We start from the raw sequence: 23,510 nt of genomic DNA, 5'->3' as shown, positions 1-23,510 counted from the left end.
CATGATGGACACTAGGGATACCGATAGACAGCAATTTTATGACCTTTGGATGTAGCCAAATTATTGTGTCATGAACAAGATTTCCTGTATGGGGCCTTTTAGAGAGCTGAGAGAAAGTAATGATCAGTGACAAGGGCAGTGGATGCACAATGAAGAAAGGTGGGCAGAGATAACCTTGAAAACCTTTCTCAACTCCCAAGAACCCCAGACTGCATGAGTAACATTGCAGGGTTAGAAGTAGTTATGTCCTGATTTTACCATAAGTCCCCAGTGCAAGTATATCCTATGGGCCATTATTGTGAAGCTGTTTGCTTCCTTTTTTTCCTCCACTTATTTCACAGTAACTGTCCAAGTAATGATACCATCATGACAGCTAATGAGAGTTAACTTTGAATTGAATTATGTCAAGTTAATTATAACCCCTTTAATAACCCCTTTGAGAACAATGAGAATGTCTAGATAGGGGCTTGATGTGAAATGGATAGTCCAATTTAACTGAAAGCTTAATTCAAGTTAACGTTTCTTTCTTTAGTGTCTCCATTTCTCAGAACATATTGTCATTCTCTGTAATTAACTGACAAAAATAAGCAAAAAAAATCCCAACCCAACAAACACAAAATAATCACAGCAATGAAAGTTTACTCTTCACATAAGCAGGCTATGCCCCTACACCTCAAATTACACTTCATTTCTGACTTGAAAGTTATGGATTTAGCCTATCAAATATGTCTAAAAGACAGCAAACCTTGCATTCACCTTGGTCTTCATATTTTCTGACCACAACTGATGGAGAAGAACATTCATCAGCAATATGAAATAACAGATCTAGACCCATGGCAATCTCATCCTTTGGGGAGAACTCTGACTTTAATATTTTATTTATTTCCTCTCCTTGTAGAACAGATGTTGAACAGATTTGCTACATAGTCTATGTGGTTTTGTGTGTTTAGTGTTTTAAACAACATGTGGGGCTCACATGATAGTACACACACCCTATTGGTCTGTTTCATCATACTGGAATACACAGGACATTCTTCTGTGAGAAAATAAATGAAAGAAACTCCTGACCCAGGATATTCACTGATGGCTCTTGTGTTAATTTGTATTAAGATGAGCTGCAGTGAACTGTCACAGTCCTTGTTCAGTTTCCCTCTACGGTTTTGCCTTTAAGATTCTATAGTGTCCTTTAGAGAAAAAAAACAAAACAAAACCAAAAACACAAGAAACCACAAACAAACAAACAACACCAAACCAAAAGTGTGTTATGGCCTCTCACAAAGAATTTCTACCCTTATTCTATGACAGCAAGTGTAGGTGAGAGGATTCAGAATTTAGACAAACATTCAGGAATCCTCGTTAGCATATGAGAGCGCAGTGTTTGTTGAAGGCACCTCTTAATCTTCAATTAATGATTGGGTAATTTGCAAAAAAATAGGAACAGACAGAGTCCTAATCTAGTACCATCAAACATCAGGCTAGTGGGTAGTCGGTAGGCATGTAGCATCAATAGCAAATGTAAGCCCTGCAGCTGAATTGCCCACATGCAGCATAAAGCTCCCTTGGCTCAAAAGGGAGGTGTCTGTGAGATTCAAGGTATTTTAACCTCATGAATGCCTGTTAGCCTTTCAAGCCTATTGCTTTCAGATGAATTTCACTAGAATTTGTTCTGTTTCTATTTATCTTTTGTTTGTGTACCTGTTAGCAGTCTCAGAACATTATTAGAAGTGAAGCTATAAAGAAAATTGGAGTTAAGAATTTTCATGCTGTTTTGTCATCTCTTTTAAAAGCACTCAGTACATGAAAGGAATAGATAATTCATAGAAAGCTGTGAGTACTTTCACAGAAATAGTGCTTTATGCTTTTGTAATCAGCACTTCTGAGTTACAGTCTGTCATCTTACCACTGGCTAAAGCCTCTGTGAGGTTTGTGTTACTTCCACTCACCACAGTAAAGTGGGACACATAGGATATTGAAAACCAGGAGCTACAATATAAATGTGCTTTGAGATCTGATATCTAACCTACAATTTATGGAAGAATTCATGTTGAAATAGCTATAACATCTAAATGGATATCACAGAAAGTTTGCTAACAATGGTGCTGTTATACTGAAGGCTTCAGCAGGATTCCTGCAATGCTTATACTTTGTCCTAAAGTAACTGTTGGCAATTGGAAATAGCTGGATTCTTTGAGAAACACTGGAGACATGGGAAAGCTAGAGAGAAAGAGATGATAGTTAATTTTAAATGAGTTTTCAGGTCTCATGTTACAGACGGAATTTTGCACGGAATAGGATCGAGTTTCTAACCACCATTACTCAGAATTCACTGCAGTTACTAGGAGCAGTCCAGATGCTTCAGATGTGCTTTGTAGTCACAGCTGGCACCATCTCCTGCTGCTGTTTAAAGATGGCATGAGTATCATTAGACATCTCCTGCAGCAAAAACCTGGCACCACTGAGAACCAATGAGCCTTCTAACACTAACTTCACTGGAGTCAGCATTTCACACCATATCTCTGGATAGACTGAGCATTTTTCTGTTTCAATTAGCTTGGTTAATTATCCCATGGCTTGTGGCAGTAGAGGCCTATGTAAATCTTTCCTAGAAGATATGGCCTTAAGAGTGAAACAGCAGAAAACAAGGCTATATCATGAAACTTACTGGCTGAGCAGTGTCTTTGCATCATTCTGGTGTACCGCCTCCTCAGGGCAGCACATGCCACAGCACCCTCCTGACAAGGCTAACCATCAGAGCTGCCAGAATGGGGGAGCCAGGGGTCCTCAGCGGCTGTTTAGCCAGGATGGAACATTTCAATGCTTGGCTGTTAGGAAAGTAATTGTTGTCCTATTACCTAACCCTGATTTTGTCTGTTGCACTAAATCTTAAAACAGCTACTTCTTGTGGGTTCTGTTAAAATTTTGACCAGAGAAAAATCTCACAAGAAGCTTAGTCGTCAAAACTGCTTGAAGGGAACATAAGCAACACAGTCCAAACTGATCATATAATCTTTGAAATCTTTTCTTTTTATGAATACTTCATGTCCCACTGCAGCCTACTTAAGTAATTTCCCTTAACTCTTCAGGATCTGTTCTTTTATGCATGATTTTTTTTTTCCTGACATGAGCTGTTCCAGTGATATTTGATGCTGGCTCTCATTTTCATGTTTTTCTAATTGGTGCAAAACGGATTATTAAGTATAAATTATGCTCAGTGTGCATGACTGAAGTAGATCAGGATTAAAAATACAGTATTTTTTGTATCTGTATTCTGTATGTGCCTTTGAAATATGTATTTAGAGGCCAATAAGAAGTCTATTTCTATTAAGGGTAATTCCTAAGTAATAACGTACAATGCAGCTCTAACACAACTCTAGTCTTCTAGTGTTCCTGCATATTACAAACTGAAACTACAGGAGTGATATTTGTGTGGATGTATTTAGGTGAGAGCTGACACAACTGAAACTGGCTTAAGATTTTGTTTATATTTGTGAACTTCAAATATACTTTGCAATGTACTAAGATGTTATCCTGGTTTCAGTTAAACCATGACACATGTACAAACACGAAGGATTATTTTGCTTAATACCATAGTTGTTGTAAAAGTGATGATTCAGTAATTTAGCTTTTGTAAGATGTTTGTCTACTGTGGACACTTTCTGCTAGAATTTTGGAGAGAAACATCCCTTGAACATAATTTTTGTGTTTAATTTCTACTATGAAATATGTAAAAAAATCAGTAAAGATGATGAATAGCTAGTTTTACTCTTTTACTCCACAATGACTCTTCCAGTCCCCTGCCTCATCTCTCTTTTGGTTACTTCCAGATGCTAAAACTATAATATTTGTGTTTGAATAAGTAGCTGATATTATGGGTTAAAAGGAATAAGTTTCCTGAAAGCACAGCTTGAAATAGATTCATTTTCCACATTTAGTTCTGGATATCTGTGTTTTCCTTTCAAGGGCTGTATGAATGAACACCTCCTTTCTTTCTTGCTCTCTCTTGCTCAGCTCCTGCCAGGATTTTGACATTCAGTGGCACAGTGACAACTCCCTGGATGAAGGACATTGTCCTCCCTTGCAAAGCCGTGGGAGACCCAGCTCCAACAGTCAAATGGATGAAGGATAGGTAACCAGCAACTAAACGTATAGGTCAAATAAAGCCCATTTGCTTAAAATACTGAGGGTTGCAATGTGGGTGACCTTGGATGGCTGTCAGGAAGGAGAAGGACTGTGGGAACTGCACACAGTGACAGTAGATAAGGAGTTCAGAAATTCCTTGAACTGAAACTGATTGTGGTGATTAGAATGTATCAAAAGGAAAGAAAAGTTAGAAAGAAAGGATAGAAGTAAACATTCAATAGAACCTAGGAGTATTTTCTGGTTTAACTTCAGGCACACCAAATAGTTTTAGTCTGATGCATTGAATCATGCTGTGGAGAGCACTGTACATGTCTTGCACGTCTTGGTTTTCATTATTCTCTTTTGTTCTTTAGTTTCACAGTTTGACAGAGTAATTTGGAAACACACATGGACAATAATTTTCATCCAAGCACTGCGTAAGCAGTGATACTGCAGTGCTATGAAACCATCTTGTACATTAATCCAAATAGATGTTATTTTATAAGGATAGACCTTGTAGCCAGGAACTACTTTTACTCTTATTTTGGCATTTTTATGAAATAGCAGATACTTAAGGAAGGAGTGAATTTCCATCTTCACTCAAACTGGGGCAAGGACATCTGTGTTCTTTAAGCAAATGACAGGTGTTTCCCATCAGAAAATATTCTTTTGCTGTCTTTATTAAAGAGGACACTCCCCCACCCCTTTTTCTTTCTTCCCCTCCTTAGTTGCCTAAAAAAAAAAAAAAAAAAAAAAAAAAGAAATCCAATTCTGAGTAATTTTGATTGTAACTTCTTTAATGTATGCACTTTGTTTCCTGTGAGGTAGTAACGGGACACCCAGTCTAGTGATGATTGATGGGCGAAGAAGCATCTTTAGCAATGGCAGCTTTGTCATCCGTACTGTGAAAGCAGAAGACTCCGGATACTACAGCTGTGTGGCCAGTAACAACTGGGGATCTGATGAAATAATTTTGAATTTGCAGGTACAAGGTAAGACTATTGGATTTATCTCATAATTGTTATTGTGGCTATTAACTGCTATGTGCTGGTAATGCATTAGTATGTCTGTTTGCAGATGCATGTGAAATACTAATTTTATTCTTCCAAATTAAGAAATAAAATATTATACCGGTCATTCTGATGCAGACAGCAACATTTTATGATACAGCAAATGTTTTGTCTTTGGTGGAACAATTCACACACTTGCAGTTAAGTCTCTATGTAAGCTCTTGTAGGATTGACAACTGAGTGTTTGCAATCAGTTATCTTCTAGTTCTTTACACAGAAAATAATGGCTTCTGCCTTCTCTTTACAAATATTACATGTATCATTTAAATATTAAAAAATTCATAAAAAGATGAAGTCCTTTATTTTAGCTTTTGAAAAGCTATCAACGGAAATTTGCCTCTCTACTGAGACCTTGGACAAAAACTTCATTATGCAAGGGCAGAATTTTACTGATGGTGAAAATGAGGAAACATTTAAAATGAAACATCAGCACATATTACCATCTACTTTTTATATGCATGTTGAAATGTGTATAATGTATCCATTATGGTATTGATATGTATAAAAGCAATGACAATATAGTAATACACAATAACAGTAATGTGAAGCAGAACACAGGTATTCGCATACCAAGAATTCACTATGCAGGAGATTTCCTTGCTCACTTTTACTGAAGTAGATCTTAAGAGTGCTTCAACTGACTGCAAATTGTTCTACCAGAGGGAAGAAAATACCTGAGTTAGGAATATGGGCCATGCTGTGGTCAGTCACACTTGTGTCCCTGAATATACAATCTAAATTTCTAGTACAAACATACAAGAGCAGAGAGAGATTGTTTTAACTGCAGTCAAACTCTCTCTGGCTAAACCCTTCCACTAAGCCTTGAAACAGATGCCATAATGTATATTAACATACGTACAATCCAACAAAGCCTAAGGCTGCTCTTCAATGTTTGAAGCATGGCCACAACAGGAAGTAGGGATTAAAAACACTATCACATGGAAACCTTATATTTCACAAAGCACTTTTGTAATTGCATATCCTTGCTGTATTGAACTGCAGTAACTAAAAGCAACTCAATATTATTCCCCTGAGGGACAGAGAGAGGCTAGCATATTATACATGGGACCACCATCTTTAGTAGGTAGGGTGCAGCTGTGATAAAAGGTTTTACAATAAATTTTTCAATGTAGTGGGTGCAGTCTCTCTGTGGAATCAACCACAGGGAGAGCCAGTTCTTCAGCACTGTTTAACCCTCTGAGGGCAGTAAAGTTAACTTCCTTTTGAACTAGTCCATAGCTCTAAACCAGCAGCCTCCTCTTCATATCAGCACTCATTTTGCTGATGACTTGAACTACAGTGAGGAGCTTTTCCTGGAGTTTCACTCTGCAGGCAGAGCTACCCCTTAAACATAGGCAAAGCAGGCTATGTCCTCTAACAGCAGACTACTGGACACAGCAGAACATTTTTTACTTCTGTCCTGCCTTGCTTATGGGATGGTGTCTGTTGAGGAGTACCTATGCCAGGGAAACGGCATCTCCTGCTAGCGGCAATCACTAACACCAGCACCCCCTTCCCACACTTGCAGTGGCAGTGACTGGACCAGGTGTGACTGCCCTGTCATCATCTATTGTTAGAGATTTGTCAAGGTGAAAAGAAAACTGGCTATTTTTCTACTTTCTGCCCGTGAGCACTGAGCTCTGGAAACCCAGACATAGACACTGGTGCAATTTGGGGTTACGTAGGCTGAGCCTAAACTGTTCTAGTTCCCAGTCCCATTTCCAGTCCTAATTCCCTGTCCCAGTTCCCAGTCCCAGTTCTCTCTCTCCTGGGTGATTTGTTGGGATGTAGCAATTTTTCTGCCATTTCATGCTGGATTTTCCTCCAAAGGAAACTGGACAGTGGGCAGAGGATGAGAGATGGGACCTCTGTCTTATTCCTGTGCTCTGTCAACTGATCCTGCATCCCACCGTTTAGACACAGCCATAATGTTTATGGGGAGCATCAGAACTGAAGCATTTCCAGGTTTATTCATCCTTTGCTGATAGAGTTGTGTCTTCTTTATACCAATAGCCTCAATGAATACATGGTGTGATTGGGAAGAGGCATGGATCTGCCTCCAATCACAGGTCTAACTATGTTACCTAGTTAGCACTCACAGTTATACCAGCAGCAGCTCTGTTATGCACTATTTATTGTTATTTATTATTTACTTTTGCCGTAATATCCTGTAAACACATGCATAAACAGGGCATCATTTGCAAGTGGACATCTGTTTCCCTCCACTAAAAATTCAGTTTCTTCCTAAAACAGATATGAAATATAATGAATAATAATGGCTGGGCAGCTCATATGTCATTTAGGTCTGACAGGACAGATACAAATAATGCAGAGAAAAGCAAGGGTTAAGAACTGAAAGACAAAATTGAGTAGAAAATGAAATATAAAAAATGAAAGCTTGTCTGCTCTTGTCTTAACTAAGGATGTCAGCTAAACAGACACTTTGACAGAGATCATTTGCATTTTTTGCAACTCAAAACAGTTATTTGATAAATGACTGTTAGAAGTTATTAAGATAACGTCTAATCATTTGACTCTATTTTCTATTTTTAACTATTTCTCATCTAGTTCCACCAGACCAGCCAAGACTCACTGTATCTAAAACTACATCTTCCTCTATCACTCTTTCCTGGATACCTGGAGACAATGGTGGCAGTTCTATCCGAGGTAATATAATTCAGGTTAATTGCCACTTCTTACTAAATTATCATATGTTGATAGGATTAGTGTATAATTATGAATGGCTACAAAAAAAGAAAAACAAAGCAATCTGTATTGCTGTCAGCACTTAATATGCACTATCATCGTGATAACAGCTTTCAGAAAATTGCAGTTTCTCTTTGTGGTAGTTTAATCACAGATTTAATCACTTTCTTCCAGTATATCCTCAGCTGTTATGACAGTTACTCACTCTGATTTTCCAGACGTGTAATCTCTAACCATTCATTTTTGAGGGTCCAGGTTCATCATCTGGGTTTTGTTGCTGATTGAAGGGTATTTAGAAATGTCTATCCCTTTCTTTTCCCTTTGAAGCGATCATAAAAATGGTATTTAAGCTGTAACGGTAAGCAAAATGTATTGCCTGGTGTCTGTTATTCAGGGAAGAGCTGTATGTCTCCCTGTGCACGTGATTTTTCTAGTTTTATTAGGTCTTTAAAATGACTTGTCATATCACCTGTAGAATTTGTTTTGTGTTTGGCTTACCAGTGCCATCTGTGGTTTTCCTTCAGGTTATATTTTGCAGTACTCAGAAGATAACAGTGAGCAGTGGGGTAGTTTTCCCATTAGCCCTAGTGAGAGGTCCTACCGTTTAGAAACGCTGAAATGTGGCACTTGGTACAAGTTTACTTTAACTGCTCAGAATGGAGTGGGACCAGGACGCATCAGTGAGATCATTGAGGCCAAAACACTTGGAAAAGGTATGTTGATTTCTATCTCCTTTTCTCACCTAAAGCTATTGCATTCTGTTGTAAATCTTGGTTTGATGACAAGACAGGCTTGGATGTTTTAATATTATTGGCTTTGGAAACATTTCCAGTTGTGTGCATGCTGTGACAGAAGAGGATGTCCCTGTGGGACTTGAAGCACACACTGGCTGATTTTCTATCTTTATTTCTTTAACATTTTATTTCTAAGATGGGTTGGTAGATATTTGGGAAGGGGGTGTCTGCAATATCATAGGCTATAGCAATTCCAACTACTGCTATTGCCATGAGGAAGTTGTTTCTTTTTTTGTGAAAAATTCAGGGATGTATTTGTCTGAATGTTGAAGGAAGTTGGAGAGTATATTTTTGTGTGAAGGAAATGGAGCCAATGACTTTTTTGCTCCAAGGTGGTATTACAGGAGCCAATGTAAGTATCACCCCTTGAACAGGATAAATGTCGAAAAACAAAAGAAAAGCTCTGCAAGGCAAAACAGCCAAGATTTGTAGAATTCTTAACTAACTCAGCAATGGGTCCCTTGGTTCTGGTTGCTGATGATAGTTCCACATTGCAAATATGTGTCAGAATTATGAGCAAATTTGGCAAAGAGGCACTTTAGAGTCTTGCCCCTAAGTCAACAGGGACATTTGCATAATGCTCCAAAGCGCATTTCATCTTGCCTTTCTTCACCAGTTGTATGAAATACTCTCATTTGGGAGCAGTTTTATAATAAAAATAGTTGACTTTGATAGGTATGTCTGCCCTTCTCTAAGCTCTTTATCACACCTGTGCTGTTGCAGATCCTCCAGGCATCACAGCAAGTGATGACACCCAGTGGCATAGGAGAGACCTGGTATGCAGTAGATGTAAATGGTATGACTTGCTGAGGTTCAGAGGAGACTGCAGATCAGCTGCTGAGATTACCACTGGTTAGGGAGAAGGGTCTGCTAACCTTAAAGAAAGTTAGGTTGCTTTAGAAAAGTAGAAGTTGAGTGTTGCTTTCACTGCATGAAATGTAAAGTTTACACATGCTTCAAATAACATCTAAATGGTTCATGGGAAGGCAGATCTTCCAACCTTTTGAATTTCCCTGGGACTTGATATATATGCCTGGCAACTACCTTTGTTACATTTACAGACTGAACAAGGTAATGTGTGATTTAGAATGCTGAGATCATTCTCATTCATGTGAGAGCTCCAGAAGCATCTCTATCCAAAGCTATTAACAGACCCAATTAAAATAGTTCATAACACATGGCAGGAATCACCAGCTTCGTTTAGATTCCTGTAGAATTTAGAGAAGAAAGTACATTTAGGTACATCTCACCAAAGCACAAGAACGACAAAAAGACCCCCAATTGATAAGTTATGCTTCATTATATAGAATAAAATAACACATTATAGATAATTTTCATCACATTAGGTCTAACTTCCACTAGTAAAATGCTGTTTCTGCTAAGCAGTGAATAATAATACTTTTAAGTATACTAAAACAGTATTTAAATAACATTTGTTGAATGACCTGTTTTGTCCACCTACTGTCATTATTTCAGTTCTAAGGTGCCATTTTTACTGTCATTACTCCAGTACTATGTAGAACTGTCAAAGAAACTTTAAGGTATGTATAAGCAGAAATTAACATTTGATCCCAAAGCAGGACAAGTAAATAGAAAAGTTAACCTCGTTCTGAATGGAAACATCTTAACTCAGAAATATAAAATTTAAAGTATGTATTATTTTCAAATATATCATGTGAAATTTCAACATATAAATATTTTTTAAATTTTTATTTTTACTGAAAAGTTCTTCAAAATTGTCATTTTCCACAGATTAAATCCTCTGTAGTCTCAAAAAAAGAATGTGTTCATTTCCACTTCAAAAGAAGACTAGAGCGCCAGTGGAAATATTCAAGTCTATTTGTCTTATATGGTATTTCTGCATGGTGCTGTGAACCCTTTCTTTTTTGTGGAGCAGTGAGCAGGGGCATTTACTGATATGAAGTGTCTGCATTAGATTTACAACTTGAGTCATGCAAGTCCATGCAAACTGGCTGAAGTCTGCAGGGATGTATGAATGTTTTTTTCACATATGGATTTGAAAATCTAGGTTTGTCAGTCTGGCACATAGTGTGAATAAAACACTTGGAAGTTGGGGGAGAAGTTGAATATATAGATATTGAGTTTAAGATAAAGTTCAATTGTCCTAGAAATTATTGTCTTATGTTTTTGAGAGTCTTATATTTGTTATACTTAAACATTTCATTTGAAATATACCATTGATTCTAGAGCCCCAGTTTTCGAAGGAACAAGAGCTCTTTGCTAGTATCAACACCACAAGAGTGAGGCTGAACCTGATAGGTTGGAATGATGGTGGTTGCCCCATCACCTCCTTCACCCTGGAGTACCGGCCATTTGGGACAACAGTATGGACAACTGCCCAGCGGACATCCCTGTCAAAGTCCTACATACTGTATGACCTCCAGGAGGCAACATGGTATGAACTGCAAATGAGAGTGTGCAACAGTGCTGGCTGTGCTGAGAAACAAGCCAAATTTGCAACACTCAATTATGATGGCAGTAAGTATGCATTTTTATTTGCATGTCTGAGATACTTTTTTTACTCTATTTTCCTATGTGATTTTTTCGCTCGTCTCTCTTTCCCCTCTCTCCTCCCTCTCCATAAACCCTTTTTTGAATCTGCTAGCCATGCTGACAGAGGGGTAACAGCCTCAAAGGCATAAAATGCCTCCTGATTTCATAACAACAGTCTGCCAGGCAGAAACAAGGAATTGTTCATTTGTCCTCAGTGAGGAAAAGCTCCAGCACCAATCAACCAGGAGACACATAACCATAGAACACCAGGTGTCATTAGTTCCAGTGGTCACAGAAGCACTTGATAGTATTTCATGCATCTCTTCCATGAAATATTTTAATATTTGTCTCCTGTACAGTTGGTTCCTGGAGCCATTCACAAGGGTGACTGGCCTCATTGCTATTCCGTGCAATGTCCTTGTGACACAGTGGAGCAGCTAACCAGCTTGTCTTCCAGGAAAGCCTCCAGAAAACATCCTCCAAGGGCAAAGCAACAGCAATGCTACTATCCCTATTTACAGACAGGGGAGAGTGAAACTAATGGCTGTGACAGATGGGTCTGTCATGCCCAGCAGCAGGGCACAGGGGATGAAGGAACTGTTGTATCCTGCCCTTGTGCCAGGGGTTACTGCCCACCCTGCAAAAGCCAGGACAAGAGGGCAAGAACAAATATGCCGATTTGTCAGTCAGTCCAGTTCTTACCCTGGCATGTTTATTGAAAGTGATGGTGGCACATGTGTGCTTCCGCTGGCTCTATAGGGGGAACTGGCTGGCAAAAAAACAGTACAGATGGCTCCAGATGGCAATCTCTTGAATTGCTCTAGTGTGAATTGCCAGAGCTTTTCTGGAGGCATCCAGTGTAAAACGCTGTTTTGTTACCAGGGATATTGTGCTGTATTATACAACCAGTTGGCAACATCAGTACTGTTAAATTAAAACACTGGACTAGTGAGCAAGCTCAAACAAGAATCGATAATTGTCCACTGACAGCACCAAATTGCTAATCATTCATAACTCTGTGTTGGTAAGACATCTGCCTGCCACAGTTTTGTCCCACACAAACCAGCACTCTCCAGGACAATATCCATGTATGGCTCAGGGAAGAGCAAGCAACGGGGACCGTTCCAGTCAGAAGTGTGGGATATGAATCAAGCAGGGTTTAAACCTCAGCATCTTACACATCCTCTAATGCTATCACAGTCTTTGCACTAGGTACTTGTCGGTTCTTGCAGATAATAATGACACATGCCTTCACGGCTCACTCTTTCGTGAATAGCATATCCCCTTATGTTTTCCTGGGCCACTGCTTCTGGTCAGTGAGAAAATCTCTCCTTTATGACATTGGTGGTTTTGTTTGTCAAGCATGCTTTGCCAGGACTATACTGTGCCTTAGAGAGGCAGCATGATATCAGATACTGACCACAAGGTTGAAAGAGGAATATGTGGATGGAACAGCAAATTTCAAGTTTCAAATTTTCTGAATTTGTTACATGTGATGCAGAAGTAAAATGATGATGATGATTTATTATCATCATCATTATTAAAATTAAGATATTCTATTCCTACATAATGGATTTCATAGAATAACTATTGCAGTGCTTCTAATGCAAAAGTTGTCCCTAAGGAGCCCCAGCTCCCCATTCATTTTTTCCTTGGTTAGCTGTGTTGGCTTAAGACATTTCAAAGCTGGAAAATAGTGTCTGATTAGAAATCAACATTTTCTGTCAATACTTCATGCAGAGATTTTTGCTTTCATAGAGAGTGACTTTCATTTACAAAAAACATTCCAGTGGAAACTTCTCGGCCAGCTCCACTTTTGAGTGCTAACCCTACCTCTACCATTGATTCGTCTTATGATGTGAGATTAGTCCCTTCCAGCTTCTAGGGATCTCAACTGCCCTTAGGACAAAACAGATACAAGGATAGTACTTTGAAGATTAGATAAAAATCTAAAGTATGAAATTTCTAGGATACCAAATGCTTGTTCCTAAACTTAGGAGCTTTAGCAGCCTTAAGATAAAGCCTTTGTAAACTTTGTAGAAATCCTTGAGTTATGTGGATTTCACTCTGAAAGTGAAACTGGAGTTTCAGTCATTTTGCTTGGACTGCAGTAGCTGATTGTTATCTGTGATAGAGCTCTGGAGAAATACCATGCCTAAGTATCCTTTACCTTTAAATCTCTTCACAGTGAATTAGGTCAGAAGGTTAATGACAGATCTACATGAGACTTTTTGCTCTCTGTTCATAGATATTTCAGCTAACCACTTTCAGCTTACAGACTTTATGACCTTCCTGCCCTTTGTTTTTCAGAACATTTGCACTCAATACTTAAGAAGATATTTTTAGCAATGTGCAGCTGTAGCTTGTAGCACTGCAAAGGAGCTTCCTGACTCAGAGATCAGCTACTCAGTAGCCCTGACATTAAATCAGATTAGCTTGCTAGCTGCTCTAAGCTATACTAATTGATTCTAGTCCACCAAAGGACTTCCAACCATGAAGAACAGTTAAGACTGTTCTTAAACAGTCTTAACACTTGATAGGAAACACTTGGTAGTCCTAAAGTCACAAGGTACAATGCGAGATGCTGGAAGGGCTGCAATATAGGGGAAAATGGGAGCTGAGACGTTAAAAGTGCAACTTCTATGAAACATCAGTAAAGCAAGCTAACAAAGGGGGATGGTGAATTAACATGGGGAAAAAAATAAAATCAACCAAACCTTCCAATGTGTCTGGGACTTTGTCCTGAGAAAAGCTTTGACTATTGCACTCCTAGCCAACACCTAGAATAACAACAAATGTTGAAATGGTGTTTATTCAATGGATAGGTGGTTTAGTTTTTCAAAATTTCTAATAAAATCACCAGATACCCAAAAATGGGTAATGTGAAAGATATATAAATTTGTGGTATGTTTTTTTAAATCAAGCTTTTACTGCCTGTATATAGCATTAAATGGCTTACACTTTACTTGGAAGAAGTATGGAAAATTATAATCACCTAAACGCTTAAGGTTTAACTGAAATTAATGCCACTCTTAATTTGATTTTCATTAAAGTATTAAGGAGAGCAAGACATAATTTTAGGAAATCTTGAACCCAACAATCCTCAGCCAATGATCTGTGGGACTTTAATTAGGAGCAAACTTTGACCTTTTTTTATTCACTAGAGTTTAGGAGGATTTAGAGACAGCTATTAGTATTACTGTCAGGAGCTTGAAGTTCTTTCCATTTTTGTCGTTCCTTCATCTAATCATTTTCTTCGCCTTTAAAGTAGTGCAAAAACTACATGTCAGTTAAGACAAGATGAAAAATCTGCTGTATGTTTATTCCAAGAAATGTAAAATTAGAAAAATAAGGAAAATTATGGGGAAGAACTGCAATGCAACAGTAGAAAAATATTCAAAATGCAATTGTAAGAAAATAAATTTTCTGAAGTACCTGATATAGGTTTGAATGGTTGTAGCTTTTCTGTTTATCTTCATCCCTTTCGGGGACTATTTTTCTCTTCATGTGCAACTCGAATAGCTCTTCTGAAAAAATATGGCTTAGAATTCTACTTTTGCACTGTGATTATGGCACTCACATTGTACTGCATCATATCACTTTTTCTTTCTGATACTGTATGGTACATAATGAGATATAACTATATCACTCAATGCAGCAATTAAAATGTAAAAAAGGATGTGCCTGGTTTTTCATCTCACCCTCCTATCTTTTTAGGAAGTAAGTAGCTACTTTTGTGTTTCAGTAGCTGGTTAAAATTGAATAGCTTCCAACAAAAGTCATCACAGTTCACAATACTTGCGTGTTTCTATCCCTTTTCCAACAAGTCTGAATTTTATAGCTTCATTTGTGGTTGCATTCAGCAGTTTAATAGTAATCAGGAAATGAGTGAGAAGTCTGCCATGACTAAACAGCCTTCCAAAGAAAGTGCTGCATTCTTCTCCCGTCCTTTAGAAGTAAAGAGAAAAGAATTGAAAAGTTCTAGTGTTATATGTCACCAGAAAGACTGGTATATTCAAAATGCAAATATGTCCCAAAATGAAAAAGTGAGCTGCCTGCCAATGCCAGTAGTTTTTAGATTCATTTCCTTCATTTCAGTCAAAATTTGATTGTTTCTATCCAGTATTACTCTCCTGGTTTACTGATGAGTGTAATGTCAGATACTCTTTGGCAGATTAGCATCAGACTGGCTATCTGAATTTCAGATCAATATCGCTGCTGCACCCCTAAGAGGTGATATAAGAATGTTTCTGTGCAAAGGATTCATCTCATGTATGCAGCACAAAATGAACTTTGTCAAATACTGTACTTACATAGAAAAGCCCAGCAGAAAGTATGGATATGTTGCAGCAGTGTTATTTTCCTATAGTAAAGAGAAATATGCATATGTAGTAATTCTGCAATCTCTTACAGCTTTGTAATGATTTAATATGATTTAAGATTAATCATAGTATTTAACTGTATACTGGGCATGGTTTTCTTTCATCAATGAATGCACTTCTCGATTTCCAATAATCTAAGAGTCTCTGCAGTCAGTACCTTGTTACCACTGTGGCTGGTTATGTGTGCACTGCCAATACACATGCAAACATAGTATCTACCCTGAACATTATGAATCCTTCCTAATGTTATGCATGCAGCTGAAGTGCATGAAATGCCATATTCCCTGAGAACTCAATCTTTTGTCTTCATTAATAGGCATCTAATATCATGACATTGTTTCCAGGTACAATCCCTCCACTCATTAAGTCAGTTGTGCAAAGTGAAGAGGGGCTGGCAACGAATGAAGGGCTAAAGATGCTGGTGACCATTTCCTGTATCTTGGTTGGGGTCTTGCTGCTTTTTGTGATGCTGCTTATCGTGCGGAGGAGGAGGAGAGAGCAGAGACTGAAGAGGCTACGAGGTAAGATGAGAGGTGTGGCACTTACTTATTTCTACATATGCATAGTCCCTGAACATGAAAGTGCAAGTGGGGCTGCACGTGACCAAACTGTTCAGTCCCCAGTTGGTATCATTTTCCTGCGATATGTAACCAGCATGAGGCAACAAAGCTTTTCTGTTTTCTACAGAAATTCCTTCTTTTTCATTTGGTAGTAAGTTTTCTAAAAAATGGCTCATGTATCCAATGTTACTATTTTGCATGAGGGAAAGGAAAATAGTTGTCATGTTGGTGTTTGATTGTTTTGCTTTTTTTGTTGTTTGTTTCTCTTGTGAATGGTCTTGATAACCTAAAATAATATTTTTTTTCAATATTATTGAAAATAATATTGAAATAAAGGATAAAATATTGAAATAAAGGATAAAATCAGATGTTTTGAAGATGAGGGGATTTCAGTTTTCCAGCAGATGCAAACCATGATTACTGAGTTGTAAAATGAATATAGCCACTTGTTAGTGTAGGCTAGAAAACACAACCAGATATCTCAGATTTGTTACCGTATCTTTTTCCCTATGATGCATTAGAACTATTATGACACTTTCTTGTTCACTGGCCTTTCATTGTTGCTGATCTGTATTTTCTCTAATCCTTATTCAAATTCAGGTGTTTGCCATGTGAATGTTATAGATCTGGTAAATACCCCTGGCTGAGTGACAGCCAGGCTTTTGACCCTTGCAGTTATCCACTTTCTGCACTCAGCCCTGTAGGTTTTTTACTAGCACACAACAGCAGGTCTTACACTGGAGGTATTTGGGAAAAAGCCTTTCAAATCCCACACTGAATAAATATTAAAGCAATTTGTCATCTGCAAAATTAAAGCTAGTAATTTCCAAGACCCACCAAATTGTTTAGTTACTTGTCTTTTAACCAAAATATGATCATGATATATATTAAAACCAGGGCCAACTGTGTGTATTTGATCTCACCTTAACATCTGCTCATCTCTCTTTTGGGTCTCATTTTGTCTTTTGTAACAATAGTTTGGATGTTTTTGCAAAAAAAGACAGAGATACAGGGCTCTTAGGCATGGGCAAATTCATAGATCAAAGAGGACAAGCAGCCTTACAGGTCGTTCATAGCTCCGGAAATCAGGACATCTGGATGCTTTAGCTTCATATTGTATGATAGCTTTCTCATTCAAAACTTTTTGTCATTTACCTCTGTGCATTTTTTTCATCAAAAAAGGTTGTTTAAGGGTGAAGAAAGTGTTATCTTCTCAGAAATATTGTGGAATTCCATCTGGTAATGAGCAGGATATTTGGAGCTCCTTGGCTCCAGGAAAAGATGGCTGTGCACAATTAGTTTTTCATGGTTAATTTATAAGTATTCATAGATTTTTAACTTACAGCCTCTTAAAGAAGGCTGATGATTGCTGGCCAGTATGACTTTTGCATAACATAAGACTTTTCTGAATTATTTTCTCTCAGAATATAGGAATTCAGAAAAGTATCTGAGCTTCTTTTAAGCATACGCAGTGACAAAGAATTCATCAGTACTTTTGGTAAAAGTCATCATCATTTAACTAACGTTTCTGTAAAAGCTGCATCTCACTTCTTATCTAATTCTGTTGAGCTACAGCTCAACATCCCAGCCATCTGGCCCTGTTAGACTTCTGTCTGCGTACAGGGACTGAAGTTCGTTCTTGCATCGTATTTTCAGTCTCTGAGGTTATTCCTTTATACATGGTGGCAATCAAATAATTTCTGAATGTTTTCATTGATAAATGAAATAGATGAATATTCTTTTTCTCTGTAATTTTCCCATCATTTATTAATTGCAAGGATTTTATCTAGTCCCTTTGTAATCTTTAGGTACCTTTTCTCATCTGTGTATAGTAGAAATTAACACAGTATTCCAACAACAGACATATCAGCATCACATAGAAAGGTAACAGTCTTTCTTCTTTCCCTTTATGGTCTCTGTCTGTATCAGCAGGGGTCACCTTTTTGGGTACAACATTATTTTAAGAGTTTGTGTTTAACATCTTATCTATTGAGAACATCTGGCAGTTCTCTGATTACAGTGTAACAGGGTAACATTCTCCATTTTACAGCTATGGCTTGTATTCTTGATATATGACCTTATACTAATACAGATACATGGCCAAGCTACCTGAAGATCCAGGTTGTTATTCCTTACTGACCTGGCATTTTAATTATATTTTGGCTACCTAATACTTGTGCCATTTTTAAACTTTTATCAGATATTATTTCATTTACTCCAGACCACTGATAAAGGTACCAACAGTGTGATGTCCCATGGCGCATGATGAAGAAAAATATTCTCTCCTTTTAAAATTGTAGTTTGACTATATTGAAACCCATGTAGAATCACTGCTATGTTATTTTTTTGCATCATGCTACTATGATATCAATATATTTTGAGGTACCAAAACTTTGCTCTAGATAAATACAAGTATTTTAATATTATTTAATTGTTATTTAATTGTATCCCAGTTATTTAATTTTATCCCAGTGAGAGCTTTTTCAATGTCATCAATTCCCAATGAATTTTAATCTCGTTGTAAAAAAAATCAACTTTGTTTTACATGGCTGATTGACCACAAATCTATATTGATTGGCTTCAATTATTCCATCTCCTTTAATTGATTTCATCAAGCCTCTTTTTTTCTTTTTTTTTCTTTTTGTCATTTTGCTTATTGCCAAAATCAGATTGATTGACTTCAGTAATTCAGATTTTTTTTTTAATTCATTCTTTTTGAAGACTGATTCCGTATGAGCCATTTTCTGCTCTTCTGGAGGTTACTTCATGTTCTAAAAGTCTTACTGATAATCAGTGTTGCCATTCCAGAGAACTGCTTAGAAAGTTCTCTAAAAAAATCCTGTGTGCAGGTTTTTCTGATCTCGTAATTAAAAAAAAAAAAAAATAATGTTTTGCTCTGATAGTTTTTGTGTTCAACTTCTGTCTGAATTAGTTTTGAAATTGAAATCCTGTCATTATCACTTGATATGTATCACCTGGTAGGGTTTCTTTGAGGCATAGGACTCATTTTTCCTAAATCATGATTTCACCATCAACTTTCTTCTAGTCTACATCAGAAAGAATAGTTTCCACAGTGGGACCTTCTGAAAGAATTCATACAAGTTACAGATATAATTCTTGCTTTTGTGGCTCCAGGAGATGTGTTCTCTTTAAACCTGCTTGACAAAGAGAAGTGGGAATAGTAAATTTATTTGTTATACATTCTGCATGGAAACATTTATATCTATGCTTATAGACAGTGGGTTTGTGGTTCCAGTGTCTGTGGAACAAATGCAGCACAAGAACAGCAGTTTCTCCATTCTTAATCCTTTTACTCCTTGTTTTAGCATGTAGGGACAGGTAAACCTTTGTCTTCCTCCTGTGTCACCCCAGTATGATTTATTTCTTCAGAAGTATTCTTTGAAGAGAAAGCATAGTTTTCAGCAAAGCCCTGATTTTTGACCAATTTAGTAGTTCCACAGGTCAATTGACAAAAAGGTCAATTGACTGCTGGAGTTCATGCAGCCATTCAATAGGTCAGCATATATTATAAAAAAGGAACCTGATGACCTACCATTCTTTGTCCTTACTATTAACCTAGCTCCACTACTACTGTAATGGTTTTCTTTGTTTTTAAATCCAACTCACCTTAATCCAAGCAGAAAGTATGAGCATGGCATGATAGTTCAGAAGTGGCAGCATGCAATTTAATACTGTATCACAGTCCCTGATTTCCCAGGTGGCAAGCCAAATGTGCTAAGAATTTTAAAGGCGGCTGCCCCAGCCCCACCAAATGGAAGAGAGGGCTGTCGCTGGGTTGGTGCCTGTCGGTTTAGTCATGTGTGAAACCCACAGTGAGGAGCAGTTTGTCTTTTTTACTAAGGCATGGGGTGATGCTTGGCTGGAGCGGGAGATCGCCCCCTTTGCTGTGTCATTTATAGCCTCCCCAAGCCCTGTTTTCCCCACCTGAAAGCTGGAAGATAGGACACTGGCAGGGATACTGACTCATTTTATGAAGTGCTCTCAATTTGCGGCTCAAAAGCGTAATGTAGGAAATATGCATTACAATCTGTAGTCTACAGTCGATGTGAAACTGGCATTTCTCCTCCTGTAGCTGATGGTTTGGACACACTGTTACTGTATTCACTTGGTTTTAGGGTTTGCTTTGACAGTTATGTAAGATCTTTTATCTTCTTGGATGTTTGCTTTGGCCCAGTACTACGCTGGCCTGTGTACAGCCATCATTAACTACAGTAATGCTGCTGACTATTATAATAAACTGCTTGAATAATTAGTACATTTAAACCCTGCTGATGGAGTTAGGAGTTTTTTCTACAGTACTTCCTGGTTCAGCTCTTGACATGTAACATGATTTTGCATGGTGCCTCATATTATTTCGATTGAAGATGCACAATCTCGTTTGCATCTGTTTGACCAAGAATGAACATATGTTAATGGGCATTTCAACATGTGCCACATACATTTAATGGTGGGAAGGTAACATTTTTTTCAGATGCAGCGTGGAACACAGCTATATGCTGTGCCGCAGCTGAGAACATGTGAGGGAGGTTGTTTGTTGTTTAATCCTGGTAAACAAATCTAAAAAGCAAACTGAACAACATTGGGCCAATTAACCTTCAACTTTGTCCCTTCAGCTCTTCTTGAGTTGTGAATTACTTGCACTGGTATCCATAGCCTTTATTTAAGGAGGAAGCAATAGCGTCACAAAAGGTGCTAACTGAATTAAAGCAATATTTACATGTTAGATCACCCTTATTATGTGTTCTAGAGGGAGAATGAGTGCATAGTCTCTTCGTGATCCTCGTGCTGCTCAAATAATGAGAAACATCATGAAGTTTGCTGAAAACACCATGACTTGGAATCAAAAATAGATACAAATGTAACCAGAGCGATGCATTAAGATGGTGGTTTTTTTTCTGCCTGCATCCTCTGAATTTTAAAGGCAGGATATTTAATAGGATCACAGCAAGGAAGTTGTTGTAGGTGAAGGATACCCAGAAGGTGATTAAGGAATAAAATAGGTGGGATGGAAAAAACAAAGAAATTCAGTAAAATCCTTGGCTGGTGCTGGTAGATATACAAGCAGCAGATAAAAGAAGAAATTTAAAGTTTCACATAGTAGAAGACTTGCTTGAAGACTTGCTTAAAGACTTAGAACTTGGAATTGTTTTCTTCTTCGATTTGCTTCACTTGGTTGCACAAAAGGCTGCTTTGTTGTTGTGTGATGTACTTAAGGGCTCTGGAGTCAGCATTTTTAAGTGAGTTTTTTAGCAGCAGACTGCAGGAGAACAAAGCATATCTGCCTGCTATTGCTAAATAATACTATGGAAATTATTATATTATGTTGATAAAGTTTTACAGAAAGCTACCTGAATAACACTGGGTGAACCACCCCTCGGCTGCTTCTTTGGACCTGATAAGTAGCAGAATAATTACATCCCTAAAAGATTTTACGCTAATAATAACAGCAATGACAAGAACAGGGGTCATATTTTTCCTTCAGCAGCACCTCATTTTGCAGGGCTGATCCATGTGGGAAGATGCTATCTCCTTTTTTGCGTATAGACTGTTCTCTGAAGATCCAGTAGGAGTTTGGAATTATTGCTAGTAGAAAAACATTCATATGTAAGAGCAATCAAAAAAGCTGACTTCTTGGAGGCTTCCGTTGTTCAGACCTCCATGCAGTCATGTTTGGTTTGGAAATGGCAGATTGGCAACTGCTCATCCAGCTTGCATTTGGCTCCTGTCTAGAGATGGATGTCAACATTTCTTCTTGCCTTTTCTTCCTTCCTCAGCTGTTCACTTGCTAACCATGGCATAAAGGAACAGAGATCCCCATTATTTGCTAAACTCTTCCTTCTTCTAATACATTTCTGCAGTTTTTTCTAGTTAAGCTAATGGTAGCTTGTACTTCTGTAAACATCTCTGGTGCTACTGAGGAATTTAACAGGGATATCTGGGGCATAAATGCAGTTTCAGCAAAAGTAGAGACTTTTAGAGATGATTTAATTCTTGCCACTGATCTGAGAAACCACAATGGTCTTACACATGGATGATTCAAATCAATTCCTAATAATCCATCTATAAACCAGATTTTCTTTCCTAATGACATTTCTTCTGTTTTCTTCTAGATGCAAAGAGTTTGGCTGAAATGCTTATGAGGTAAGAATAGATTTATTAAAATTTTAACTAATTCATTGAGAAAAGTGTGTCAACTATGGCATTATATTTAAAAATTATTATAGAGACAAATGGAGAAGTTTCCGTTTGAGTTTTTCTGAGAACCTTCTGTTCCTAAATCCTTTTTCAAAATACACCATTTGACCATTTTTTTAAGAACTAGGACACATTGATTATTAGAAATGGGAGGAAAAAAACAATTTGTGAACAGTATCTGTGAGGGAATACAGTGGTAAAAACCTGAGAACTCTTGTGTTAGTAGATTAAATTATAGAAGCAATGTAGGTCCATTTGGATATTTTTCCTATTCAGAAAAACATTTTCATGTTTAATATGTACCAAAGTAATTGCTTTTCAGAAATCATCTAATTAAAGTCAGTAAATGCTTGGATGCGACTATCTCTAAACATTTGTTATATTTATGTAATTCACTATTGCTAGGTGCTTATACCCAAAGGTACAGAAAAGTACGTAAATCCATGTATTATTTTTCAGTTCTGTTCCATCAGCTCAGCATCCAGAAATCAAATTCAGTTGTTGAAATGCAAAAGAATAACTATTCTGGCACCACAATTCTTTCAAAGATGGAAATCTCATATCTTCAATGTTTATTGTTTTGTCTGAACTTTAAAACTGCTACATATATTTGAAAATGGGATCACCAAAGGATTAAGTATAAATGAGTTTTGGTTTTATTTTTAAGCAACTAGTTTGAGATGTCAGATATTTTACCAGATGAACCGTACTCTAAACTTCCTCACCCGTGATTAACTTCACCTGCTATTGTAAGAATATACTCACCTAAGACATGGTGGCAGATGGTTTTACTGTCAGCTCAGCTCTACACCATCAATCTTGCAAACACATCTGAATAGTCCCACTGATGGTAACAAGACTGGTCATGCAGGTCAGGTCATACACCTCCTATCTGCCTGTTAGAAACCCCTGCTAGCAGCAGGTTGCAGGTTTAAGCAACATCAGGGAGATACGCTCTTTATTTTTTCCAGTGTAGCAGAAAGCTGCACAGATTAGCATACAGCAAGTCTGTTCCCTAAAGAAACCCAGCACAGACTGGCTGAAACTCGTGGATGAAGATAGTTAATCTCAGTGACAACCACACATAACACCTCTGAAAAACTGATAAATGTCTGCCTTATATCTGGCTACCTTCACTATTCTTGTCAC

The 23,510-nt window shown here is 37.7% G+C and overlaps 1 protein-coding gene across 3 annotated transcripts in view; it reads left to right on the top strand.

The window, feature by feature from the left end:
• The window catches only part of DSCAM (DS cell adhesion molecule), a 476,005-nt gene that overhangs the window by 413,936 nt on the left and 38,559 nt on the right, over nucleotides 1-23,510 (top strand). For 2 of the 3 annotated variants that reach the window (XM_030477062.1, XM_030477064.1), the window contains exons 22-28: nucleotides 4,009-4,126; nucleotides 4,948-5,111; nucleotides 7,758-7,856; nucleotides 8,420-8,608; nucleotides 10,898-11,188; nucleotides 15,930-16,106; nucleotides 22,277-22,307. In XM_030477062.1, the coding sequence (XP_030332922.1) occupies nucleotides 4,009-4,126; nucleotides 4,948-5,111; nucleotides 7,758-7,856; nucleotides 8,420-8,608; nucleotides 10,898-11,188; nucleotides 15,930-16,106; nucleotides 22,277-22,307 (1,069 nt within the window). Of the gene's footprint in view, nucleotides 1-4,008; nucleotides 4,127-4,943; nucleotides 5,112-7,757; nucleotides 7,857-8,419; nucleotides 8,609-10,897; nucleotides 11,189-15,929; nucleotides 16,107-22,276; nucleotides 22,308-23,510 lie in introns of those variants that run through there. The other variant, XM_030477065.1, reaches the window with a different exon arrangement.

Source organism: Strigops habroptila, chromosome 2 (genome assembly GCF_004027225.2).
Source record: "Strigops habroptila isolate Jane chromosome 2, bStrHab1.2.pri, whole genome shotgun sequence".
NCBI classification, from domain to species: domain Eukaryota; kingdom Metazoa; phylum Chordata; class Aves; order Psittaciformes; family Psittacidae; genus Strigops; species Strigops habroptila.
Note: the sequence above shows the minus strand (reverse complement) of the source record. Positions and strands in the feature narration are given on the sequence as shown.